This window comes from Pangasianodon hypophthalmus, chromosome 26 (genome assembly GCF_027358585.1).
Source record: "Pangasianodon hypophthalmus isolate fPanHyp1 chromosome 26, fPanHyp1.pri, whole genome shotgun sequence".
Taxonomy (NCBI): domain Eukaryota; kingdom Metazoa; phylum Chordata; class Actinopteri; order Siluriformes; family Pangasiidae; genus Pangasianodon; species Pangasianodon hypophthalmus.
The window spans coordinates 9,252,433-9,277,527 of NC_069735.1; the positions used below are offsets into that span (position 1 = coordinate 9,252,433).

General features: G+C 37.0%; 1 protein-coding gene across 2 annotated transcripts in view; it reads left to right on the forward strand.

Annotated features, from left to right (window-relative positions):
* LOC113537760 (VPS10 domain-containing receptor SorCS1) overlaps positions 1 to 25,095 on the forward strand; it is a 206,090-nt gene that overhangs the window by 117,788 nt on the left and 63,207 nt on the right. For both annotated transcript variants that reach the window (XR_008301031.1, XM_026932397.3), the window contains exon 3: positions 4,144 to 4,243. Coding sequence is in view for 1 of the 2 variants with exons in the window: in XM_026932397.3 (XP_026788198.3) it covers positions 4,144 to 4,243 (100 nt within the window). In the remaining variant the exon portion in view is untranslated. The remainder of the gene's footprint in view (positions 1 to 4,143; positions 4,244 to 25,095) is intronic.

A 25,095-nucleotide genomic window follows, 5' to 3' on the forward strand; every position in this document is an offset into this window, starting at 1 on the left:
TTATCCACAAATTAGGCTATCTTAGGCAGGGACTTGATTATTTAGACCTTACGCAGAATATATTTGAAGTGGCAAGTGGCAAAAAAAATGAAAAGTTGTTAAAACTTTCAGAAGTTTGAATTGGCACATCTCAACAGAACACAGATTTCACATTAGTACTAGACTGAATTATTTAATGATGTTCACCCCACATCAAACCACTTGAGCACTTGCCTAGACTGGATGCGAAAAGACATCCGATGTTGAAATTGTCCGGTGTTTTAAGAGGGCCTGTCGTTTGGTCTCATACGTGTTAAAAATCTCCACAAAAAAAAGAAACTCTTTAAATGTTGTTGCTTATTTAAAGATGATCTAACTATTTATTTCATCTCCAGTGATGCCTCTAGGGTAGGGGTGCTGAAAGGTTTTTTTGGAGCCAGGGACCGCTTTAACTGTAAAATAAACCCTGTGGACTCAGTACAGATTTTACAAACATAATTCAATTATTCAAATAAAGAAGATTATTTATAGGCTGACTAGTTTTTAAGTTATTATGGTTTGGATTCAATTCAACTGACCAGTCAAACAGGCTAATAACTCTAAAAGCTAAGTAGTAAATATAATAAATTGGATTATGGAGGGTTGTGATGTCCACAGACCCCCTAGTTCATGGACTAATGGGGGGTCCACTCTAAGAACCACTGCTGTAAGAGAAGGAGTTCATGGGAGATGGGGTTGGTCAGTGAAACATGACTGAGTAATTAAAGGCCCCTGGGTTAAAAAGAAATGTATTGAATACAGTTTTAAAAAATCCTGAACAAGGCAAAAATCAGGGGTTTCATAGGTTTTTGTTGTTGAAATTACCCTTAATGAGAATAAAAAATGCCAAAGCTGATTCTCTGTAAATGAACTGCGTAAAGCCTGTGAGCTGTTGTCTCAATGCAGTTCGTGTTCCAACACTACACTGCCCCTTGTGGCTAAAGTTGGTACATCATGCTTATTTTTAGCCAATTTGCTCCCTTCCAACTGTTTTGTTATTACGAATCTTTTCTGGTTGCCGGACTGCAGCTTGTAGAAAACTAAATGGAATATAGAGCCTTCAGCCTGCACATTACAGTACATTGTTGATCACTGCATTGTTTAATCTCACAACAGGAATATGAGGCACAAAAGCATCATTTTTCCAACTGTTGTGTGTGTGTGTGTGTGGGTGTGTGTTACATAAAGCAAAAACCCCTAACTGGGGAACCCTTAATGGTTATATGAAGAATCAGCCAACAGAAAGTTTACTTTTCAGAGAAAGACTTCATATAGAAGCTGTTTAGAAAGCTACAGTTAGGGAAAAAAAGTTTAATTCAGAAATCTTATGTGTCTCTTGGGGAACCCTGTAAGATTCTGTGTAGAACCCTACTACAGAGGGTTTCCCATTGACAAAAGGTTCTAAGTAGAGCTCTTTTAGACTTTTTTAACTACTCAGAGAACCCTTTTTTTTGATAGCGTGTCTTTTGCTTCTGTACCTCAGCCAATAATTGAATGTACATGTAATTTACACAGTTTTCCTACATGTCCCTGTATTGAGAAGATAACAGAAAGCCACACTCAAAGAAAAAAAAAAGGCATCCTAACGGGTTCTCTGGCTTGTCTCCCTGGGGAAACCTGTAAAGGTTCAACAAACTGTTCACAAAAGGTTCTACTTAAATAGAACATCTTTAGAAAACTAGAATGATTAAAAAAGAACAACAGTGGAAATATTTTATAAGCCCATAAAGCCGGTATGCGGATAAATGTTCCCTCTAGAATTATACCATATCTTTAACTTTTTGAGAGGTCAGTCCCTGAGAGTCTCATATCCCAGACTTGCCTCTAATCCACAGATTTGTGCTGAGAAAAAAAAAAAGATTGAAAAATTGACCCTTCTGGAACAGCAAACTGAAGCAGTTTATCCCTATCTCAGTGGTAAACACTGTGCACACTTTTGAGTATATGAATCGTGGAGGCGAGGAAAGTCATGTGGTGCTAAAATGCCTTGACCTTCGCAAACAAGGTCAAATGCTGTGCTATGGCTGTTTTTGCAAACTGTGTTCATGTTTGGTCATCCTGAGATATCTTTATGTGGCTGGAATTTAGACCTCTGTCATCTGTTTTGGGGACACAGAGGCCAGTGTCTGGGTCATGAAATCTATACATAATTGAACATTTAAAAGGGGGCAGAGGAAACATTTTTGTGGAAATCCTTGTACTTTTTTTCGCTTTACAGATAGCAATGTGTGTGAAGGTAATACCAAGTAATGCTAGTTGAGAAGAGGATGTTCCTTGAGGCAGCACACATAAGTATTGAATCACAAAGAATAGTCTAAAGAAACATACTCTTAGAACAACACTGTCAAATCTAGACACCTGATGGGTACTTTGGAAATAAAATATAAAAGAAGCTAAATTTTAAATATAATCCTAAATCAGGGGTGTCCAGTCTTATCCAGAAAGGGCTGGTACGGGTGCAGGTTTTCGTTCCAACCTAGCCAAAATCAACTGCATTTTGCAGATAAGATTGGACCCCCCTATACTAGATTATAAGCTAATTAGTCCACCGTATGAGAAGTACATCTGAATCAACACACTTTACTTATCCTGACAGAAAGCACTGGGAGGCTAAACCAGTGTGTGGTGGTCTGGGAAAAACCATCAGATGTTTCTGTGGCTCAATTCTGAAAAATAGACAAAAGTTACAAGACATAAGGTCTCGATTAAATTTGAGTTTGAATATATGTATCTCTAATTTATGGAAATGTAAATATATTTTACCAAAATGACATGTAAATGTTTTTATTTTGACAACTTTCTAACTTTGCCTAGGTGTCTTCCTCAAAGATCACATTGGTTAAGGAGCCAGTTTAAAATTTGGCAGCAATGTTGTTTTTCTATGAGTAAATTAGCTTATAAATGTAGGTAGGTGGGGTGTCTTTCGGTTGAATTGGAATGAAATCTTGCAATGCAATTTTCTCCCTTTTTACTTTTAGGGGTATCCAGACTTTAAAATGCTATAATTTCACTTCTGGTTGAGATATATGCTAAAGAGAAACAAGTATGTATAGTAGAAATTTCCCAGGCATGTTGCTGATAATGAAGCTAACTATTTGATTACACAATCATTTGTATATTATATTTCTAAGCATCTGTTTTTGGTATACTGTGTACTTGCAGTGCATTGCCAGTAAGCCTACACCATAAGAAGCACAGAACAGATTCCATGAATTTTCTCATTTGGAACAGTTCATAAAATGGCTAACTATTTTGGAAGAACACGAATCAGGCTATGTCTCAAATGGCATGATAAACTCTATATACTATATACTACATGCTGTGTATTTGATTATGTAATACCTGATTTTGTAGTGTAGTAAAATCTCACATCAATCTAAACAGTTAGTTTAGCCAACTTGGCAAAACCAATTCCTTCAATGAGCTGTGAACAGCCTCCACAGGAGCAACAAGCACGTTTAACATCCAGAATGTCCAGATTAAAGTGTAATGCACTTGCAGGACAGGACTATCTGCCCTCTTCCAAATGCATGAGCACACAGACACCCATGACTGCCAAGTGTCACTGGGATTGACACCAAGTGAGCATGGCCAATTTTGGTTCCTTTGCTCCTTGCCATGGCCAGCTGTTTAAACTTTTACTTCCTAATCTGAATCTGTGCTGTAGACACATTAGGAATTCTGGAGTACAGCAAAAGAGGCTACGTGTCTCAGTATATTTCTGCATTCTTCCATTTCTCCTGAAATACGAGGAAGGATCAGTTGTACAGAGTGCTATGTAAGGTGCCATTGTTGTTCATTGTCGAATAAACACTGTGACATCATTGAATCAACATCATCTGGTTAGCTACAATTGAGGCATTATAAATACCAGCTCCTACACTAGAACTACACATGAGCTCTGACAGTGAGGACATATGCAAAGTGTCCAATGGGTAATTAGCTTATCCATATTTCTCACTACACCTGTAATTAGGAATTCCACTGAAATGTTTATGAGGACTGGAAAGTACACTGAATGATTTAATTTCATGCATGGTCCTCAACTGCTTAAAGACATGGTCAGTCTTAAATTGTGACAAGTAATTCATTGAGTCTTTATTGTGTTCTCTCATTAATTTGCAGGTCAACTGACTACGGAACCACTTACGAGAAGCTTAATGAGAAAGTCGGGGTGAAAACCATACTTAGTTACTTATATGTCAGCCCAAATAACAAGCGCAAGGTAAGTCTTTCTTATAATATCCTCAGTATAAATATTTTAGTGTATGATTATTAAAATGTGGCAAGGACATCTTTGACCACTTGCCTCTCAGTGGTAGTTGCCTCTCAGCTTGAATGTATATTAGCTAATATATTATTGTTTTAATATTCATTACCCCTATAGCCCTTGCATCCTCTTATATCTTATATGATATGATCAGTACAATGAAAGAGCTCATAAATACATCCAATAGAACATGCAATAGAAGAAAGAAAATTTTCATCGAGAGATTTGGTAGTATTCAAAGCAAAACACTTACACTTCATTCATATTGATAAGCCTGTAGTTTCCGTCTCGCAGGGCTGCTGAGTTATGAACTGTGTGGTAAGAGAGTTGTAAATTTGCAGTGTTTTAATCAAAGGCGAGACAAGAGGGTTCAAATTTACGGCCCCGAGGCTCCTGCGGCTCATCGAGTGACGGCACAAACCATTAGTCTCGCTCCTCCCTTGTCCTCTTAGCCCTCCTCAAATCCCCTTTTCTCAATCACAAAGGGCTCGTTTCTTCCCCATTAATTATAGCCTTGTAATGAAGATAGAATGTGTCTCTGGCATTTGTAAGGCCTGTGTGGTATAGATGCCCCTCAACCTGCCATTTTTAAACATTTACCAAGTGATACACCAATACTTATTATTACTATAAATTCTATAAATGTACATATTAATTAATAGCTGGTTATTATTTTACACATACAATTACTTATGTGCAAATTTTTAGTAAGTGTCTCAGTCCCGTTATAAATAAATAAGTAGTTTTATAGCATATGCTACTTGTTTACCATCTCCTTAATCCTTCATATTTAATAATAGCTTTTTTTCATTGTTATATTATTGTTATATTATTGTTTATAATAGTTCACTAGGACTAAGTGATGTTAGGACAAAGAGGTTTGGAAATCTTGAAGCCCTTAAATCCCAATAAGTAATAATAATGTATGTGAATACAGTTTACTCATAGCTTAATATTACAAATAGTTTAGCAAATTATTAAAATATTAGTTTATTTAAATATTAAGTAACAATAACATGCTAGTTTTGAAATGATTTATTAATTTGTTATTTGATATATTAATGCAGGACGCAACTACTTTGATAATTTACGCCATCTTGAATTTATTTATTTATTTATTTATGAGTTTTTATATAACCTGGTAAGTGCTTAATATACTATAAATTAATAGTTATAAAATAAAAGCTTACTTTTAAACATGTTTAGTGAATAAATATATTTTTATATATTTATTGCTATATGGTTCATAGTGTTCAGCTAATCAAGGCAAAAACTACTTTGTGCCACTTCTAAATTTGCTAGAATTCCCACACCCACCCACTCCCACCCACTCTCGAAGGAATTCCTCCTGCAGTTATTTTTGTTGTCCTTTAAAGCTAAATGAAATTAAATGAAATCCTTGCACAGTGATATAGTGAACTGTTGAGATCAGCGCTGTGTGAAAGACTGCTTGTGGAGCCACGGGTTGCACATCACTATCCAATCCCACTCAGTTAGTTCAGAGTCAGATCAGTGGTGCATGTCAGTGCAAGGAGGACAATCCAGACTTGTTTTCAGATACTACTGATGCCAGAGTTGAACACGGTGGAAAAAACTTTTAGATACTGCAGTAGACATCACATCCTTCACCCATCATTAAGCCATAAGGAACTCAGAATAAACGATTCCAGCATAGCTGCCAGCTTGCCACACATATGCATTTTAAGAATTCATCCTTATTTAGCATAATATGACATGCATATTTACTATTTTGTACATTCATTGCATCAGTTTATTTACTTTTCTTTTCAACAGTACAGCCTAAAAAAGATTGAAGCTGGAAATTAATTTGTAGCCTCTTTAGGGCTGTTAATTGAACTGTGTTTAGACTTAATTGAAGTTAATTGAAGTGTAGTTACACACAAATAAAACAGCTTAAAAATAGGGATGCAAATTTTTGTGATTTTGCCTTTATACACCACCACAATGGATTTGAAATAAAACAATCAAGATGTGATCGAAATGTAGACTTTCAGCTTTATTTTAAGAGGTTCCACAAAAATATGGCATTCACCATTTAGGAATTACAGCCATTTTAAGCAAAGTACTTCCATTTTCAGGGGCTCAAAGGTATTTGGACAATTGACTGACAAGAAGTTAATTGACCAGGTGCGGTCCATTCCCTCATTACTTCAAGACAAATGAAGCAGATAAAAGGTCTGGAGTTGATATCAGGTATTGAGTTGGCATTTGGCAGCTGTTCGACTGGAGCTACCAATATGAAGTCCAAGGAGATCTCAATGCAAGTGAAGGAGGCCATCATTAGGCTAAAAATCTATAAATCTATAAATCTTTTTGCTAAGAGAGGTAGCAAAAACCTTAGGTGTGGCCAAATCAACATTTGGGTACATTCTTAAAAAGAAAGAAAGCACTGGTGAGCTCAACAACAGTGAAAGGCCTGGAAGACCACGGAAGACAACTAAAGTGGATGATCGCAGAATCCTTTCCTTGGTGAAGAAAAACCCCTTCACAACATCAACAGAAGTCAAGAATACTCTGGAGAAGGTAGGGGTATCACTGTCAAAATCTACAATCAAGAGACACCTTCATGAATGTAAATACAGAGGATTTATAACAAGGTGCAAACCACTGGTAACATTCAAGAACAGGAAAGCCAGATTAGACTACGCCCGAAAACATCTAAAAAAGCCTCCCATGTTCTGGAATAAGATTCTTTGGACTAATGAAAAACCAAGATTAACTTGTACCAGAATAATGTTAAGAGAAAAGTATGTAGAAAGAAAGGAACAGCTCATGATCCAAAGTATACCACATCATGTGTCAAACATGGTGGAGACAGTGTTATGGCATGGGCATGTATGGCTGCCAATGGAACGGGCTCACTGTTGTTTATTGATGATGTGACTGCTGACAGAAGTAGCAACATGAATTCTGAGGTGTACAGCGCTATACTCTCTGCTCACATTCAGCCAAATGCTACAAAACTGATAGGACGCTGCTTCACAGTGCAGGTGGATAATGACCCTAAACATACTGCGAAAGCAACTCAAGACTTTTTGAAGGCAAAGAAATGGAATATTCTTCAATGGCCAAGTCAGTCACCTGATCTCAACCCAATAGAGCATGCTTTTCACTTACTGAAGACAAGACTGAAGGCAGAAAGACCCACAAACAAGCTACAACTGAAGGTGGCTGCAGTGAAGGCCTGGCAAAGCATCTCCAGGGAGGAAACTCAGAATTTGAGTTTTGAGAACATGGGCTCCAGACTTCAGGCAGTCATTGACTGCAAAGGATTTTCATCCAAGTATTAAAATTATGGTTATATTTACAATTATGTCACTTTGTCCAAATACCTTTGAGCCCCTGAAAATGGAGGTACTTTGTTGAAAATGGCTGTAATACCTAAATGGTAAATGCCATATTTTTGTGGAACCTCTTAAAATAAAGCTGAAAGTCTACACTTCGATCACATCTTGATCGTTTTATTTCAAATCCATTGTGGTGTTGTATAAAGGCAAAATCACAAAAACTCTGTCATTGTCCAAATACTTCCAGACCTGACTGTATATACTTCCAAATACTTCCAGACCTGACTGTATATATATATATATACATATGTATATAGGGTTTTCTTAAATGATGAAATTATGAACACTTTTCAGTAGTAGATTCAAACTTTGTCACACCTGTGTGTGAGACTACAGCTCCCATGATCCTCAGCCCATGACCTTATAACATGACATCAAGCACCTATCCCAGCTCACAGTCTCCTGATTACTAATAACACTCATCTGTTCTCTTTAAATAATCTCTTCACTCTCAACTTCTCTCTGTGACAAGTCTGAGCCTTTATCTGCTTGTCCTGTTTAATGTTTTGACCATCACATTTCCTGATTTAGTCTTGTGTAGTTTGCCAATCATCAATCATCTGCTACACTGGTTTTAATAAAAGCAGAATATCTGCACTTGCATCCATCTGTCTACTTCACGACACATTTGGAGCTTGCTTTATGCTGGTGATATTATTATGTTTTTTTTTTTTTAACATTCTGTTAAATAGGCAGTCATTTAATTTTGTCTTAAAACAATGTGGTTACTCATTATCACCTACTGAAACACCCTACACAGCAGTGTGACAATACTGTAAATTGTTGAAATTGTAAATTTCAATATCCAGGTTTATGTAAACACTTGTTATTTTTCCAGGGTCCAAGTAAGATTTCTAATCTCAACACGTTTGCTAAATATCACTAATACGATCATTAAAAATGCAAGGGAGACTTTCTAATATAATCAAGGCCAGTGCATGCATGTGAAAAGCAACACTTTTTTTTAATTTCCCTCTCTCTGTTCTTTCATATTGCTGTGTTTAAGCAGAGAGCTCTTTTTTTCTGTTCATTAAGGAGAGCTCGGTAATGAAGATGGAACACGTCTGCCACTAGTTCCTCTCACTGCTTCTCAGCGATCACACAAAGCTACGCCTGGAGCTACATGATAATTAAGGATTACACTGACACTAAACACAGTTCCTTGTAGGTCTGCGTGAAAAAAAAGACAACAAAAAATAAACGGTTAACAGAGCCTATCCGTGTGAACACGAAAGAAGATTCACGTATGGAGATTAACTTTAAAAGGCATATCTAGTACCACGAACCGTGACCTTAAAGATTAAAGATTTGTTACTGGTGTCATCGCTCTGCATAGTAATATCTCTCTCCTACTTGTAAGTGTCAGAAGCCTGTTATCAAACACAGTATTTATAGGATCAAGTGAATATCTTTCAGTTCCAGGTGCAGCAAACCTAGCCTCTGTGATTACTGAGTTTTACTATACAGTATCATGAACTGATTTGAGAAATAATGTGCTTAATTTATCAATTTTTTAGTAAAGTTTTGTGTTTTTTGTGTCTAAAAGTTTCACCAGATATACAAGCCGGATTATTTTTTACTCACATGCCTATGTTGGTGAATGCCAATCATATATAAGGTGGAAAGCACGTGCAGTACATTTGCATTTAGTGACATCCACAAAACTCCATAAAAGGTAAGCTCACAGATAGCTGAAAGCGAGAAATGAGGACAAAATAAATTTCTCAGAGGCAGAAAAGGAAGTTATTCAGACAGTAAAATTGTTATTTAGCAGAATAACAGCATCTGAAAAAGCCAAAATCTTGACAAATTACATAAAAGGTGAATTAGATGTGAATTAAATGTAGTGCTAATAAGATGGTTTTGTGTTCATGTTCAAGTTCAAGTGGAGTTTATTGTCATTTCAACCATATACAAGTACATAGTGAAACGAAACAACGTTTCTCCAGGATCAAGGTACTACATAAGACAAACACAGAACAACACAGAACTACAAGGGACTACATAATTTATACATAAAGTGCACAAGTGCAAACATGTGCAGACAGCACAAGACAGTACAGTGACTACTGGGATTGACAATGGGCACAGTAAGTCCCAGTGCAGCGCCGACCAGTACACAGTTCTGTTTAAAAGTGAACCTAGTGAGAATAGTGCAAAGAGTACAAGAGTACAATACAAGTAGCTGAAATAGTGTAAACATAAGTGTAAACATAAGAGTAGCAGCCTATGTACAGTATAATAAGTATTGTAGCAGCATAAATGTGCAAAAATTTGCAAAAAAAATTGCAGAGAGGATGGAGGATGCTCAGTTGTGTACATATATATATAATGTATGTGTCTGTGTTCCTTCAGTCCAGTTACTGAGTGTTTAGGAGTCTGATGGCATGAGGGAAGAAACTGTTGCACAGTCTGGTCGTGAGGGCCCGAATGCTTCGGTACCGTTTACCAGACGGCAGTAGGGTAGAGTGTGTGAGAGGGGTGTGTGGGGTCATCCACAATGCTGGTGGCTTTGCGGATGCAGCTTGAGGTGTAAATGTCCATGATGGAGGGAAGAGAGACCCCGATGATCTTCTCAGCTGTCCTCACTATCCGGTGAAGGGTCTTACGGTCCGAGACGGTGCAATTCCCAAACCAGGCAGTGATGCAGCTGCACAGGATGCTCTCGATAGTCCCTCTGTAGAACATGATGAGGATGGGGGGTGGAAGATGTGCTTTCCTCAGTGACTCAGTTTGACATGAAAACAGAAAAAAAAGCATCTACGCTGTAGCCAGGTGATCATGAACATCAAGCACCTCACACAAGGAAACTGCCATGTGTAACTTCTTTAAGTGACTGACGGACAGTAGTCTGTCACACAATTCAGCCTCTTGTGCTCCAATGCATCCTCCCCAATGCCATGTTGGAAGAGCAGGAGGTCACATCTCATAAGGAAGCCTGATGTATTTGGGATGATGATGGTATGCAGCACACTAAGGAGTGTACAGCTCATTGCAGATTGAGACATACAAGATCGGTCACTTATCAGACACTTAGTCCTAGGTCTAAAGTGATGCACATCATTAAAAGAAGATTGCAAGGCAAAATTGTGTGGTCACCTGATCACCTATGGATGCCTGAGACAACTTCCCACAAGTTTTCCTTCTAAACCTGCACAGTAGGTTACCTGACAGAACTGATGCAGTTTTAAAGGCAAATGGTGATCACACCAAATATCAATTTGCTTCTCCTTACAAAATACACTATATTTTGTAATATAGCAAATTTTCTAGCAAATTGTGATGCTTTTTTTTCACCAGAACCAAAGTGAGTCTAAAGATTTCCACATCACCACCCATATTTGCTGATTGGCTTATCCAGTAGATAAAGTATTATTGCAGATTAACTGGCAGCCTCTTATGGGCTGTTGAAAAATTGAAATAGCTCAGACTTATCAACTTTTAGATTTCGGAAAAGCCAGTTTGGCAAATGAATGCACAGTGTAGTGAAGCTATATAATTTGCTCCTTCAAGCTGAGAGCTATAAAGGTTACCCATGCTGAAAAGTTGAAATCATGACAGTTGCTCCCTTAGGCACTACTCCTTCTGACGTATAGTCGTAGTTATAGATTTGCACAAGATGTACAGTATTGTTCCCTGAGTCTCGGAGACAAAATTGAGTAATAAAACTGAAAATTAAAAATGAATTGGATTGCGATCAACAGCATTATGAGGCTCGGTATATTCTATTGTTTTCTAAGGAGTAATAAGTATATTTTTTATTGGCTAGTAAAATTATGTTGCCCATGGTGCTGTGTTTTTATAACCCTGTTAAGGTTTGTGTCTTTGTGCATGCACAGTATTGTACGCAAGTGATCTCCATCCAGTTCCATGATAAAAGTTTTCCTTTTTTACTGAACACTCTTTACAAAATAAATAATTAAAGTATTAAGCCCCCCACTTTCCACCAATCAGACAAAGCACCCTCAGGGCCTGCTCGGCTAGCGGTGACCTTATTATCATTAGCATTATTATGACTGCAGATGTTTCGCTCTGTTTAAGCGAGGCCAGTTTAAATTTTTTATAACAGTGACTAATTTGCAGTGCAGTTAGTGTCGAAACATGAACCCAGCCTCTACCTTTTTGCATATGTAAAACTCATATAACCCCTTGGTCCTGATGTATTCCGGGATGTGCTTAAGACATCAGGGCTGGGATTAATGCATGAGACTCTTCTGAAGACAATCACAGCTAGTGATCCACTCTTGGCGTCTTGAATAAAGCCTTAAATTCTCAGATCTGTGCTTGGCTTGGATTTTGCCTCATTTGTTAAAAAAATATAAATAAATAAATAAAAATTAAAAATAAAAAATCTGCCAAATAAAGGCAAAAATAATGCTATTGCTAGCAATGCCCTGAGATTAACCTTTTAATGTATTCTGTGGAAGTCTTGTAAAGCAGAAGCCAGCTATGATATTTTCATTTTACATCTAAAAAAAATATTATGCGCTTCAGGGTTTGTTTTTGATGGTTTGAATTACTTTTGGGCTTTAATAGGCAATGAATAGAGATGGAAATTGATTTAAACAGATAAATGAGCCTGGCACTTACACAGTTACATTTACACCATTTAAATCCTTTACTTACTATTGCTAACATTACCTCGTACTGTATATTACATTGCAATAAAAATATTGCTGGTGGGAGCTTAGATGAATTTACTGATTAGGTGAAATGGCATATTCCAGTCATTGCTTTAGAAAATGTTTTTAACTTGTAAAACGTAACTGGTAAAATTTAAATAAATAGTGAGTATATTAATTTTTAGGTTTTTGTGTGTTCATATTTCCAGGTATAAGCTGGAATGAATTTATCCATTACAGTCCTTAGAATCCTAAACCTTTGTCTCTTATTCTTCACTCCAAAGGCGTATGTGATTTCAATAGTTGAAGAGCAAGCTGAAATATATCAAGGACAGAAATTCACAGTTAAACATGAAGTGTTTTTCTTCCTGCCTTGTATTGCGAGATAATCAAGCCCATAAACATGTCTTGTGTACAAATTGAGGCAGCATTCAGGCTGAATCTCGTGCTGACAGTCAAATCAGTGAAATGAGGAAGAGGTTGTTTATACCATGATGGAAGTGAACAGTACACCCTCCACCACACTCCAAAAAAAAAAAAAAAGCTGAACATCTGTTGGCCCCTAGGCAAAATCTCAAAATGCATGTGCTGAGGGGGAAGAAATATTCATTTGTAGTCCATGACCTAGACGCACAGCATTTTGCAAGACACTTCCCCAGGAAAGATGAAACCGAAAAAAAAAAAAAAAAGTTACTACATTTGACGGTTGCATTAAAATCTTATGACCTGCCAAGCTTGGAAAAGATGCTGTGCAACCTGCTTTTAAAGAGTGTGTATGTGTGTGTGTGTGTGTGTGTGTGTGTGTGTGTGTAGGCTCTCCATCCCAGTTACTGGTAAAGCAAATCAGAAATGACGTTTAACCAGTAACGGGCTGAGAATGAATCAATTAGCCTGTATTTGAAGCGTCTCTGTGGGATCATACTGCACTTCTCAAATTTAATAACAGAATTTAACTAGGAGTGTCACCTAAAAAGTCAATAGAATCATCACTTCATTAAGAGAAACACACAGCAGTTTCTTCACTAAGGACATAGACATTGATTAGGATGGAATTGTCGTTTGATTCATTTCTTTAGACTTGACGTTAACTTTATTTGAAGGTCATTGTTCAATACGCCAGTTGTAGATGCTAATAGGACAGAATATATTTCATGTTTTAGTGCTTTGTTTGTTGTTGGCCTTTAAATGCATGTTTTTTCACGTGGTTTCACATGATTCCTCACACGTGAACATGCGGCACCCTGCAGGCACGCTTTTTAATTTAATGTAATTGTTGTGCTTCACACAATATCCACCAGGTGGCGCATGGAACAACACATCGTAGCTCAACACACAGTACTGCTTGTTGGAAAACGGTTCTGAGAGACGATCACAGATCCGCTGGCCAAGCACAAGCAGATCATGGGTTTCAGTGCAATAAACAGCACCGTTTGGTTGGAAAAAGAGTGTATGCTGTATACAGTATATGTCCTGGCAGAACTACTGTATCTACTAGCAAGCCATGTTTGTTCAAATGAAACATGACTACCCCCTACTAGTCTTGTCTTTCCTGCGCCCGCAGCATGCTCTTGATCCTGCGTGATACCGCGTGAAATCGCAAGATCCCTTTTCCTTTGACGCGCATTCTCAGTGTAGGTGGAGTTAGAGATGAACACTGAACACTGCACAAAAATCATGACAGTAAGGCAGACAGTAAAGAAAGCAGGTTAGTCTTAGTTGCTAATCTACAGATACAGTATTTTACACTAGATGAAGCCGGTCGAGTGTAATTGATAAGTTTAATCTGTAGTTGTATTTAAATAAAATAGTAATAAAATCCTTACACTGCGTCATAGTCAATTCCATCGTGAACAGCACCGTGTAAAAGAGCACCTTCAGAGCCGCGGGTTGCACATCACTATCCAAACCCACTCGTCTAGTTTTGAGTCTGATTAGTCTGATTAGTTTGATGTCAGCTCAAAGAGGTCAATCCAGACTTTTTTTTTTTTTTTAGATGCCACTGAGGCCTGAGTTGAACATAGTGGAAAAACCTCCTAGATACTGCTGTAGACATCACACACTCCATCCATTAAGCTATAAGGAGCTTCTGTGCCATGCTGCACACGTTCAGTTTCAGAATCAACTATTTCAGTTTCCAACTCAACCACACAAGAGCATTTTAAGAATTGGTACATCCTTATTTAATGTAGTTTCGTACACAGATATACTATTTTTCACATTTATTGCACTGATTTATTTACTTTTCGAAAACATCATAGCCTTAAACAGCATTGAAGCTGGTAATTTGATTTGTAGCCTGTGTATGGCTGTTAATTGAAGTGTGGTTTGAGACATTCTTTGCTGCACAAATTAAACAGCCTAAGAATAATGATGTCCTAAAACAACTTCTGCCTTTATTATGGAAAAGACAACCAGTGGTCTATTCAACTCCTTTTTTGATTGTTTGGTCAACTGGTAAAAATTATTATTCAAGAAACCCCTACTACAAAGCTTCCATCAGCCTATCCATTCATCCATTCATTCACTGATTCATGATTCATTGGTTGCTTGATAGTATCTTGAGCTTGACAATTTCAACAACACTATGGATTCTCCAAACACCTCTCAGTCCTGTGTGAGATGTTTGCTCATTTGGCTCAGGTTGCAGGCTGACATTTCTCCTGCTGATATGAAGGATCCATAGGAGCTCCTGTCACCTTTTTTTCCTCTGCCTCGCTGACCTTTCACCACTCATTCCTGAAGATTTCGATTAGGTTCTGTGGCCCTGATGCCCTCTTTTTTCCCTACCTTGGCCATTGTCAGTTTATTTTGAAGGGAACAGAAAGAGATACACATACAAATAGAAGATTGCATTAGGGAAACAGTTTCTTAGGTATCTAAGGTTCAGAATATGTGAATCATCAGTGTGTGTGTATGTGTGTGTGTGTGTGTGTTTTTCTTCTTCTTCTTCTTTTTTTTTTCATTCTCCCCTGCCGAGTTCAGGGACAATACAAGGATAAACTTTCAAAATGTGGACACACTGTTCTTTTCATATGGCAGGTGTTTTCCTAGCACATTACCAGTGTCTCATTCAGAAACTGTTAATTAACATTTCTTTGAGTCCTGTGTCTAAGGTTTTTAACCTTTTTTAGAGTTTTTTTTCTTCCATTTGTCCTTTTCATGACATTTTGTATGAATAACCCCATTAGAGAACCTCCAAAGACTCCTCTCTATTGGAGCTTTTCTACTAGCCAGTATGTTATAGCGATACTTCCTTTATTTTATTTTTTTTTTTCTGATTAGGTTTTCAAAGCCTATACATTATTTCTACCCATTATATCTGTGGCTATATCTGTGTGACATAACTCCAGGTCAGTAGACCAAGAGAATAACACTTTTCACTATTTCTAACTTTTAGATGAAAAAAAAAAAAAAAAACACCTATTCATGGATAGCATCCCTAATCATCCCTAGCTCAGTTCTTTTGGCTAGCACAGCAGAAATATTTGGGAGGGTCTAGTGCATACATTCACAATCTCTGTAATAATGAGGGGGCAGTTCAGGATGAAAAAGGCAAGAGAAAGAAAAAAAACAGGAAAAAATTACCCTTTGCAACAGTAAGAGTCAGCACAGAGAGAGCTATTCAGCTTCATTAACATTTATGGCATTTGGCATTAACAGCTTGTAATCATCTGAGTGATCCAGAAGCTCATGTATTCTTTTAATATTGACCAATTATCAATTCTTAATATGTTCTATACTGAGAATGATGTTTGGAAACACAACCTACATTACATGGGTGAATATTGCAACTTATAATCCTATATAAGTCCATTATAGGTCTATGCTGTTTGGGCTGGAAAGAAAATATGGCCTTAATTTCATTAATATTCCATCCTAGGGTACTTATATGGTCACACATTGGAGAAGACTCAAGCATTCATCGCCACACACGCTGCCGTGCTCTGGGCGGGCCAGCTGAGAGTTAGAGCTTAATTAACCTTTGTCTTTTCAACCCTATTTGGCTTTATAATTTAGAAGCACTAATATGGATTCTGTGCATGGCACTGAGCGAAGAGGTGGCAAAATTGTAAAAGACATGCCTAGGTTTGAGACTGAATCCGGTATGACTAATGATGGCAGCAAGTGGAAAAGTTTTGTTTTGTCGTGTCAGAACAGTTTTCTGAGAAATTTGGAATCATGTTAAAGTGCAAGCTTACAATAGCATAGTTTGCTAGAATTTAACAGATGATAAGTTAGAAACATATTAGTCTTCAGCTTATGAGCCAAGGAGTGTATGATAGCTTTTGTCCACTTCTCTGGTTGAAGCTTCAGAATCTTGAAGGTTGCAATCCTATAGGATGTACACACTTCCATGTTCCAATTTCCAGTAGAAAGACACACTGAAATAACATGACAAAAATGAGTTTTAAGAAGATATATATGTATGTATATATATATATATATATATATATATATATATATATATATACATACATATGTGTATATTGTATATACATGTGTGTATATTGTTAAAAGTTCTTCCAGGGTTTTGTTTAAAGGAAATATTGTTGACTAAACATGGTATCCTTGAGCAGTTGCATATATTTGGTTTTAAGAGGTGTCTGTTCCTGTAAAAATCGGCAGTTCTTTGCCATGTTACCTGACAAAAAATAATGGACTGTCTGGATTAGTTTGGATTGCAAGACTGCAAACAGCTAGGTAAGGGGTAAGAGTGTTTGTTACGCCACTCTGTAACCTACTTATATAGGAAATAGGGCCTGGTCGATACTAAATCTTTAAGTCAATCACTAAGATATAATAGCCATTAACAGAAAATAATGAACTAAAAGCTTACAAGTTTATATATACAAACAGTTTTTTTTCCCCAGACAGCTCATTCATAAGGACTTGCATGATGGACACTCAGAATTTAAGACAACTTATGCAGTTATTATTTAACAATGAAAAATGTGTAAATGTTGCTCTGGTAAATTTGTTGCTCAGTAAGGAGACAGTTAAAATTTTGAAAGAATACAGCTTTTCCTTTATGTTTTTCGCAGTGAAACGGTGAAACAGTGTATGTATTTGTGTGTATGTATGTATATATGTATATATGTCCCCACATAAAAAAAAGGAATTAAATGAAAAAAAAGTCAATGTAACAGAAATAAGTGCATAGTTATGCAAATAAAATGCATTATGATAAAAAAAAAATGAAACAGAGGACCTTACACTTTGTAGTTTCTCAGTTATATGACAAGTTGCCTTTTTAATTTTTTTTTATGTGGCAAGGAAATGACTGGTCATAAGTGTTATAATGTAGATAATTACAGGAACTAACTTCTTGTGCAGACATTCAATGACATTCAGTGTAACTATAAACTAATAAAACTATGATGGGTCATTCTTTAATAAATAAAAAATTGTAATTGTTGGTAAATTGTAGTAGTATAAGAAGAATAAAACACTGTTCCAGGAAAATATCTAACTAGGATATGAATCAAGGTACAGTAACTCGCATCACACCACCCTGCTGTTATTATTTTCCTATATATGATTCCTCATTGTGTTTTACATTCCAGTGGTTTAAATTATGAGGTTTGTGTATGTTTTCACTCCTTATACTAACATGATTGATATGGAAACAGCTATACTTTATTTAGCTATCTTTGTAGTCAGTATTATTACTTTTATGGTTATGTCTTGGAGGACATTATGTCATTATGTTATCTGCAATATTTATGAAGAAAAAAACACCATCCTTTGTTTTGGGCTTGCATGTATGTATGGGAAAAATGTTAGCTTTTTGTTGTTTGTGCCTTAATATTTCTTCACCTTTTTTGCAAAGGTGCCTTTAAATGCCCCCCACATTTCTGCATCAATGTTATCAATTGAAATCATTCAAACTCTCAGCTGGTCTATGGCAAGCTCTCAACTCCCAGCTGTCTTACTCTCTCTCCTTCTATCTCTTGCCAACTAAAGGTCATGCAGGCAAATATCACTGCATGCAGTGAACTCAGCCTTAGTGTCCCATTTTCATACTTCTCCAGGCTGTAGAAAATCGATTTAAAAGAGATTAATCACAGGCAGCCGCTGGCCCTACAGCAAGCCTTGTCTCTGATACATGACCTATCCTCTTGCTACAACGTGGTGTGAGAGGAACAAATTGAAAGAAAATAAGAAATGATTACCATTTGATTCAGATATCTGTAGTGAGCTATGCATTCCATTTGAGTGTGTCAAGGAATGTTGGTTATAGCCTGGAGCTGCTAAGTGCCCGTTGCACAGATTTCAATGCTCCTAGTGGAAATATTAACGATTAATATTTTACCCCTTCGTGGATTGAGACCTTGCTATGCTGAAGGGGCTTGTTTGCTTTGGTGAACCTTACGTCTATGTCACCAAGAGGTTAATGTCCCCAGTAGGACCATCCTTGGTGAACAGATCTGAAATGAGACTTCAGGCATAGAGTGCCGTAAACGGTGCCTGGATTATGGTTACCAGGACCCAATCCCTTTAGCTAGTGCTGGGGGATAGAGTTAGCAGGCGGGTGGCTAGTGATGACATGAAATCTTTTTGTTGGCTCACCACCTACAAGATGAAGAGAGGGATTCAGGTGTGTAGCCAGTCAGGCAGCAGGTATCTGATGGACAGTTTTCAATGGAATAGATTTGGCAACATGGGAATCGCTCTCCTCAGCCTCCCTGGAAGTTTACGTCAAGGTCCTGGAGGGGAAACTCTGTATGAGAGTTGAACCTGAGATTCAAGAGAAACCCAGGCCATGGAGCAGTAGCCCATGTCTTTTCTCATACACAGCTTTGTTATGTGAGTTTGTAATGGTGTATTGTTGTGTGTGGGACTGGAATTTTTCTCTCGTGAGGTACTGCAGGAGGACAGAATACTTGGGCTCTGGGAGCACAGTGAGAGTTGTGTCCACATTTGGCAATAAGTTGAAGTCTTTTAAGGTGAGTGTCTGATTCTGTCAAGGCTGTGTCTTGTCTCCACTCCTGAATAACAAGGCACAAAGGAAGAACTGAGACTGGAAAAGAGTAGGATGCCACCTGCAGATGAAGGGAGAAAAGATTCCCATGGTGACAGAGTTTAAAGGATCTTTTTCATGAGGTACAGAGAAAGAGAGTATGTGACTGATATGGACTGCAATAGCAGTTTTGCTGTCAATTCACAGGTCTGTGGTGGTGAAGCAGGAGCTTAGTTTTTGGACAAAGCTCTCTTTGACATCTGGCCTTTGTATTCATTTTCTCTTGACATGTTTAACTGCAGAGTGTCTGCATGTTGTAAGTGAGAGAGATTTATGATGGCTTTGCATGAAAAAATTATTTTCCTCAGATTCATCAGTGTTTCCACAAAACTGTTCCTGCTCTTATATTCCTTACTCTGAAAAGGCAGTCTGTCATTCATGCATGCTAATTAATCTGCTTACTAAAAATCATCAGCCACATTGTGCCTTGGCCTATGTGTGTAGTGCGGCAAGTGATGAGATTCAGTACGAGTGGCTTTGCTATAGTTATCAATGAATGTCATTAAGTTCAAACATAGCTATATACCAAATGAAAACTCTTTCTTCTTCTTTTGTTTTTCTGGTTGTTAAGCCTACTTGTCTACCCAGCAAATATGAATAATCAAGCTAAGACATGAAATCTGCTTCTTCCCAGGCTACTTTGTATAACACACACACACGCAGTATACACTGTATATATATATATATATATATATATATATATATATATACTCAGTGGGGTCCAAAAGTCTGAGACTGAGCAAATCTGGGATTTTTATTTCATTTAAAATCTGAAATAAACAAAAGATTTTAAATTTTTGAAATATATAAAACAAAGATAATAAATGTATAATACTACAAAAGGTCAGATTTTCTTCATGCCTAATTGATGTGCATGTGTTCAGATGACAGTCTGTTGGATTTGATCTAAAATGGATCATAAGATTTTACAGAAACTTGTGGAGTCCATGCCAGTTTGAGTGTGCACAGATTCTACTTTTCACTCAAGTTGTTGTTAATTTATGATGAAAATTGTTGTATTAATTCGAAAAGAATGTAAAATAGAAGCATTTTCACTAGCAGCCTTTTGAGGTATATAAAGATAATCACATTACAAAAGAGAAAACCATTGGATGTATACACACAAACACACACAATTTGTTTTTCCCCCTAAAAAAAAAAAAAAACAGTTTGCCTCAGCAGTTTACACATTACGTCGTTCATTTTTTTTATAACTAATGTGATTATCCATATTTCATTCCAATTGTAGCATGTCTGCTTATCTCAACAGCTCATACCAGATATATGTGATATATATATTGTGACATTATGCAACTATTTTACTTCTATTTGAGAAGAATGTTCTTTTCAGTGAAAAAGTATAATTTGACTCCTGTATACTAATATAATATTGGTGACAGTATGACAATGTGATTCTAAAATGCTTAAGCTCAAGAAGTAGGCATGGGAATACTGTTTCTGCTTGGTCAATATGGAGGCAGGTTTATTGCTTCCCCAGCATTGACCGATGTGCTAGTGTTTTGGGTCGTACCCACACTGGTTAGTTTCGGCATGTCTTGCTTGACAAATTGTTTTGCACCTGTTAGTATTAGCATTCGTTAGTATTAGCCTGTCCCCAGTGACGGATGGTTCTGCACTACTGATCTACTTTATAATGTGGCTTGTCCAAAGAACGGCATCAGGCGATGAATTCAAATGGAAAAAAAAATACACAGTGTATTACAGCTCTAGTGTTGGGACAAAGAGACATTTGTACTTTGTTTTAGAAGCATGAAAAGGCCTAGCTAGACCTGTACATTCTGAAAGTTGCATTCATGAAAGAAATGAATTAATTTCAACAAAACTAAAGTCACAACTTCTTTAAGATTGCACACTTCAGATTACAGTTTTACCTTTTATATACCACTATACATTTCATATACTTTAGGACATTGATGTCTAGTGACTTAATTGTTTTTGTTGCACCTCTAATAGTGAAGATTGCTAACTCGATTTATTTTTATCACTGTTACTATAGGAACCTTGACATAATTAATCAGCTTAACATTGTTCTTCTCTGACAATGTTTCACTTCACTATCTTGTATCATCTATCTCTCTGTCGTATAATATATGCGTGTATATAAACAGGATGCAGGAGGTGTTTGAGGATCCATGTGCAGGAGGATTTATTAACATAGCCAAGAGCAGAATTGTAATTCAAGCAAGGGTCAAACACAATGAAGTATGATCTAACAAAACCAGAGGGCAAAATCAAACCAGTAATCAACATGCAAACATGGTCCAAACATAGCTCAGAAACTGCACAAGCAGTGGGAGTGGCAAGACTTCACAAAGCTTTATATACTCTACAACTTGGAAGTAACGAGGAAGTGGTAAGCTAGCAGCTAGGCTAATACTCAGATGGTGACCTTTGCTAGTGAGGAGGTGTAATGACATGTTTAAAGCAGAATCCGTAGTGAGGGAGCACAGAGGCATATGAACATATGCACTGAACTTTGTTATTGCTTGGCATCCGTGGAGTATAAGAAAGTTAATAGGGTGGAATGTAAGATTTTTTTCTGGGTATTTTTATCCATATTAATTTTCTTGTTTTTATGTCACAAATCTGATTCAATAACCAACTTCCTTTCTGTTCTTTCATATCAGATATTAAGTCTTTTGTCTTAGAGAAAAAGATGCCAAAGTTGACACCAAAACCTATATATACATCTTAGGATCAAACCAAACAAAAATTCAGTCCATTCAAATGTCCTTATACTCAAACGGGAACAATTCCAAGGCCAGAAATGATAAAACACACACATAGTACACTCTCAGAGTGTTTGATGGAGAAAAAGGGGATTGTTTAATTTGTCCCTCTGAGGTAACTCTTAAATATTGTATGCAGAACCTTACAGCAAAGGGTTTTCCATTCAAAAATTTTGGTTTGATTGAATGCCATTTTACAAAGTTAGAACTATTAGCCATTAAAAGAATCATTATGGATTTTGTTCCCATTTCGGGGAACAATATTTGTCACTGCTAACTTAGTAGTTGAGGTTTTATGCTAATGACCGGAAGCCTGTGAATTTAATCTCCATGTTGCTTGAGAGACCACCACTGGGGCCTTAAGTAAGGCCATTAAACTGCAGCTGCTCAACTGTCTGCCTGTATTTTATTTTCCATCACTTGTATATTGATTTCCATAAAAGCATTTGTCAAATAAATAAATGTAAACTACGGTAAAGCAGGCCACATGATGGTGCAGTGGTTAGAGTTGCAGCCTCACAGCTGCAGGGTTCCTAGTTTGCTCCTGAGCTCAGGTTACTGTCTGGGTGGACTTTTGCATGTTCTCCCTGTGTCTGTATGGGATCTTTGGTTTTCTCACCCTGAGAATTGGCTACAGTAAAGGTGTGAATGTGTGTGTGAATGGTGTTCTCCTGCCTTGCACCCATTGTTCTCAGGATAGGCTCCAGATCCACGGAGACCCTGACCAGGATAAACCCTTTACTGAAGATGAATGAATGAATATTGCAAACCTTTAAAAACAATATTTTCAAAAATATGCATAAATGAATGTTTTCTTACTGACAATTGTGACACGTTTCTTCTTGACCTCCTCACATTTTTCAATTTTTCTTTTGCATTCATTCACTCGTTGTAATTTTGGCAGCCATTTTTATGAACTTGATCATGCACTTCTTTATAATACTTTACTTTGTAACACTTCGTATATAGCTCAAGCACAGACGTTTTGCACTTTTGACTTTTCATGTCCTAATTTCCGCTACTAAACTTTGCAACTTATTACAAACCTCCTTATGAATCATCAGCATTAACATAAATGCATAAGGTTTAGCAGGAGGTCTAAATGAACGTAATTTGATTACACATGAAAACTGATTAGTGAAGGCAGGGGGGCAGATAGTCTTATCATTTGAATGATGCTGTTTTATTGTTTTAGATAATTGACAGAAGCTCTGACCTTTAAAAACTTTTTAAAATTAGCCACGGCCCATTGATCTAGCCATAAAATCTGTTTTATTTATTCACCTTCCCTGAGGTGATAATGATAAATACAAACAAATCAACTGCATGTGTGCAGACAAACACATACATATACATGCACACACTTTAATTTCTATGCAGTGTTGCAGTGTTAGTGATAAAACTTTCAAATGCCTGCCTGCCATACATGTGTTTGTACGTGTGTGTGTGTGTGTGTGTGTGTGTGTTTGAGTAGAGGCAGGCTGGAAATCTAGTTTGTTCATTGGTCAGAAATACGGAGACAGAAAATGTAGAGAATGTGGAGAGGCCATTTTTAAATCAAGCATGAAGAACTTAGGATTAGGGAATGACCTACAAAAAAAATGCCAAAACCCAAAATACAGGGCATGTTTGGCTAAGTTCCTACAGTGGATCGTTTGCTTTGGAATCACTTGGAACTGAACTGAGATCACCTCGCTCAGATGCTCTCAGACCAGTTGCTTTGGTCTGCCCCAAGTATGATTGCTGTGAAACCTGATTAAACGAACCACACCAAGGGGGAAAATAGACCAGGGTTTGATTCAAATGTACTAAATGCTGCATATATAAAAGTACACTAGGGTTCATTTGGTAGTGGACTAAGACTATCTTTTGGAAATGGGGCTATGGACAGTTATCGAAGTCCACACCCAGGGTGATTTTCAGCATTAGTAAATCACATTGTGAGTGCTAAATCATCCTGCTTGCATAGACACCGAAAACTTGTAATTTGAACTTCTAGGGATGAAACGAGCAAAATTGAGGCCAACACCCAAAACGGACAAGACATGTTATTTTGGCTAATTTGAAAGACCCATTTCTCTGTTTGTAAATCAGTTTGCATGTATTTTACACATGCAGACTTTGGGTCTTACTAAAGGACCCAGTTGTACTAAAGTTCTGTACACAGTTCTTTTGAAAGTTAATAGTGCTCCATGCCTTTCAGGTCATTTTGGTACAGATGATCATTACATTTTATTCATATCAGTAATAAACTGAACCATGGTTCATCTGGAGGAGCATCAAGATCCCACAGTTGTGCACCTAAGTATAGTGTATACCTCTCAAAATTAGCAAGAAATATTGATTCACACATTAGAAGGTGCCTTAGACTTTAATGATACACAGTGTATCACACAAATAAGGTAATTGTCTTATTTTTGCTTTTGAATTTTGTCTGAGTTAGAGTCTTTTGAGTTTTAAGAAATAACACTGACTATATTTGTGGAATGCTACATTTGGATGGTTTGCTTTAGACACAATAGAATCATCTATAGACTATCATTTATCCTGCCAGGCTCTCAACATGTCTCAACATGTTGATCTTTCTTTCAACAAGTCATAATATATATCAATAGAGTCCATATGAACTGAAGTTGAAGTAATGATAGGTTGACGGATGAGATCGACAGTACTAAACATCAAGAGCTATAGCCTGGCCCAAAGCAAGAGAAAAAGAGTTAATAGTCTAGATTATTTAAAAAAAATCCTCTCTATACTATTTTCATTGCTGTGCTAACTTGTACTAACTCTTCTCTATAAGGTTTTAACTTGATAGCATTTTTAGACCCTGACCTGTTTGTACTAGCATGAGGATATGTTTTGTTGGAGACTACAAAGTCTCCAGGATAACTACATCTGCCAAATGCTATAAATGTAAATGTAAATCTATAAAACATCAACAACCATAAACCAATGATATATTGTTTAGGATTATTTGATAGGCTGACAGGGTGTTAACATTTGATCCAAAGGGTTCGTAATGTATTCAATAACACAAGTTCCGCCG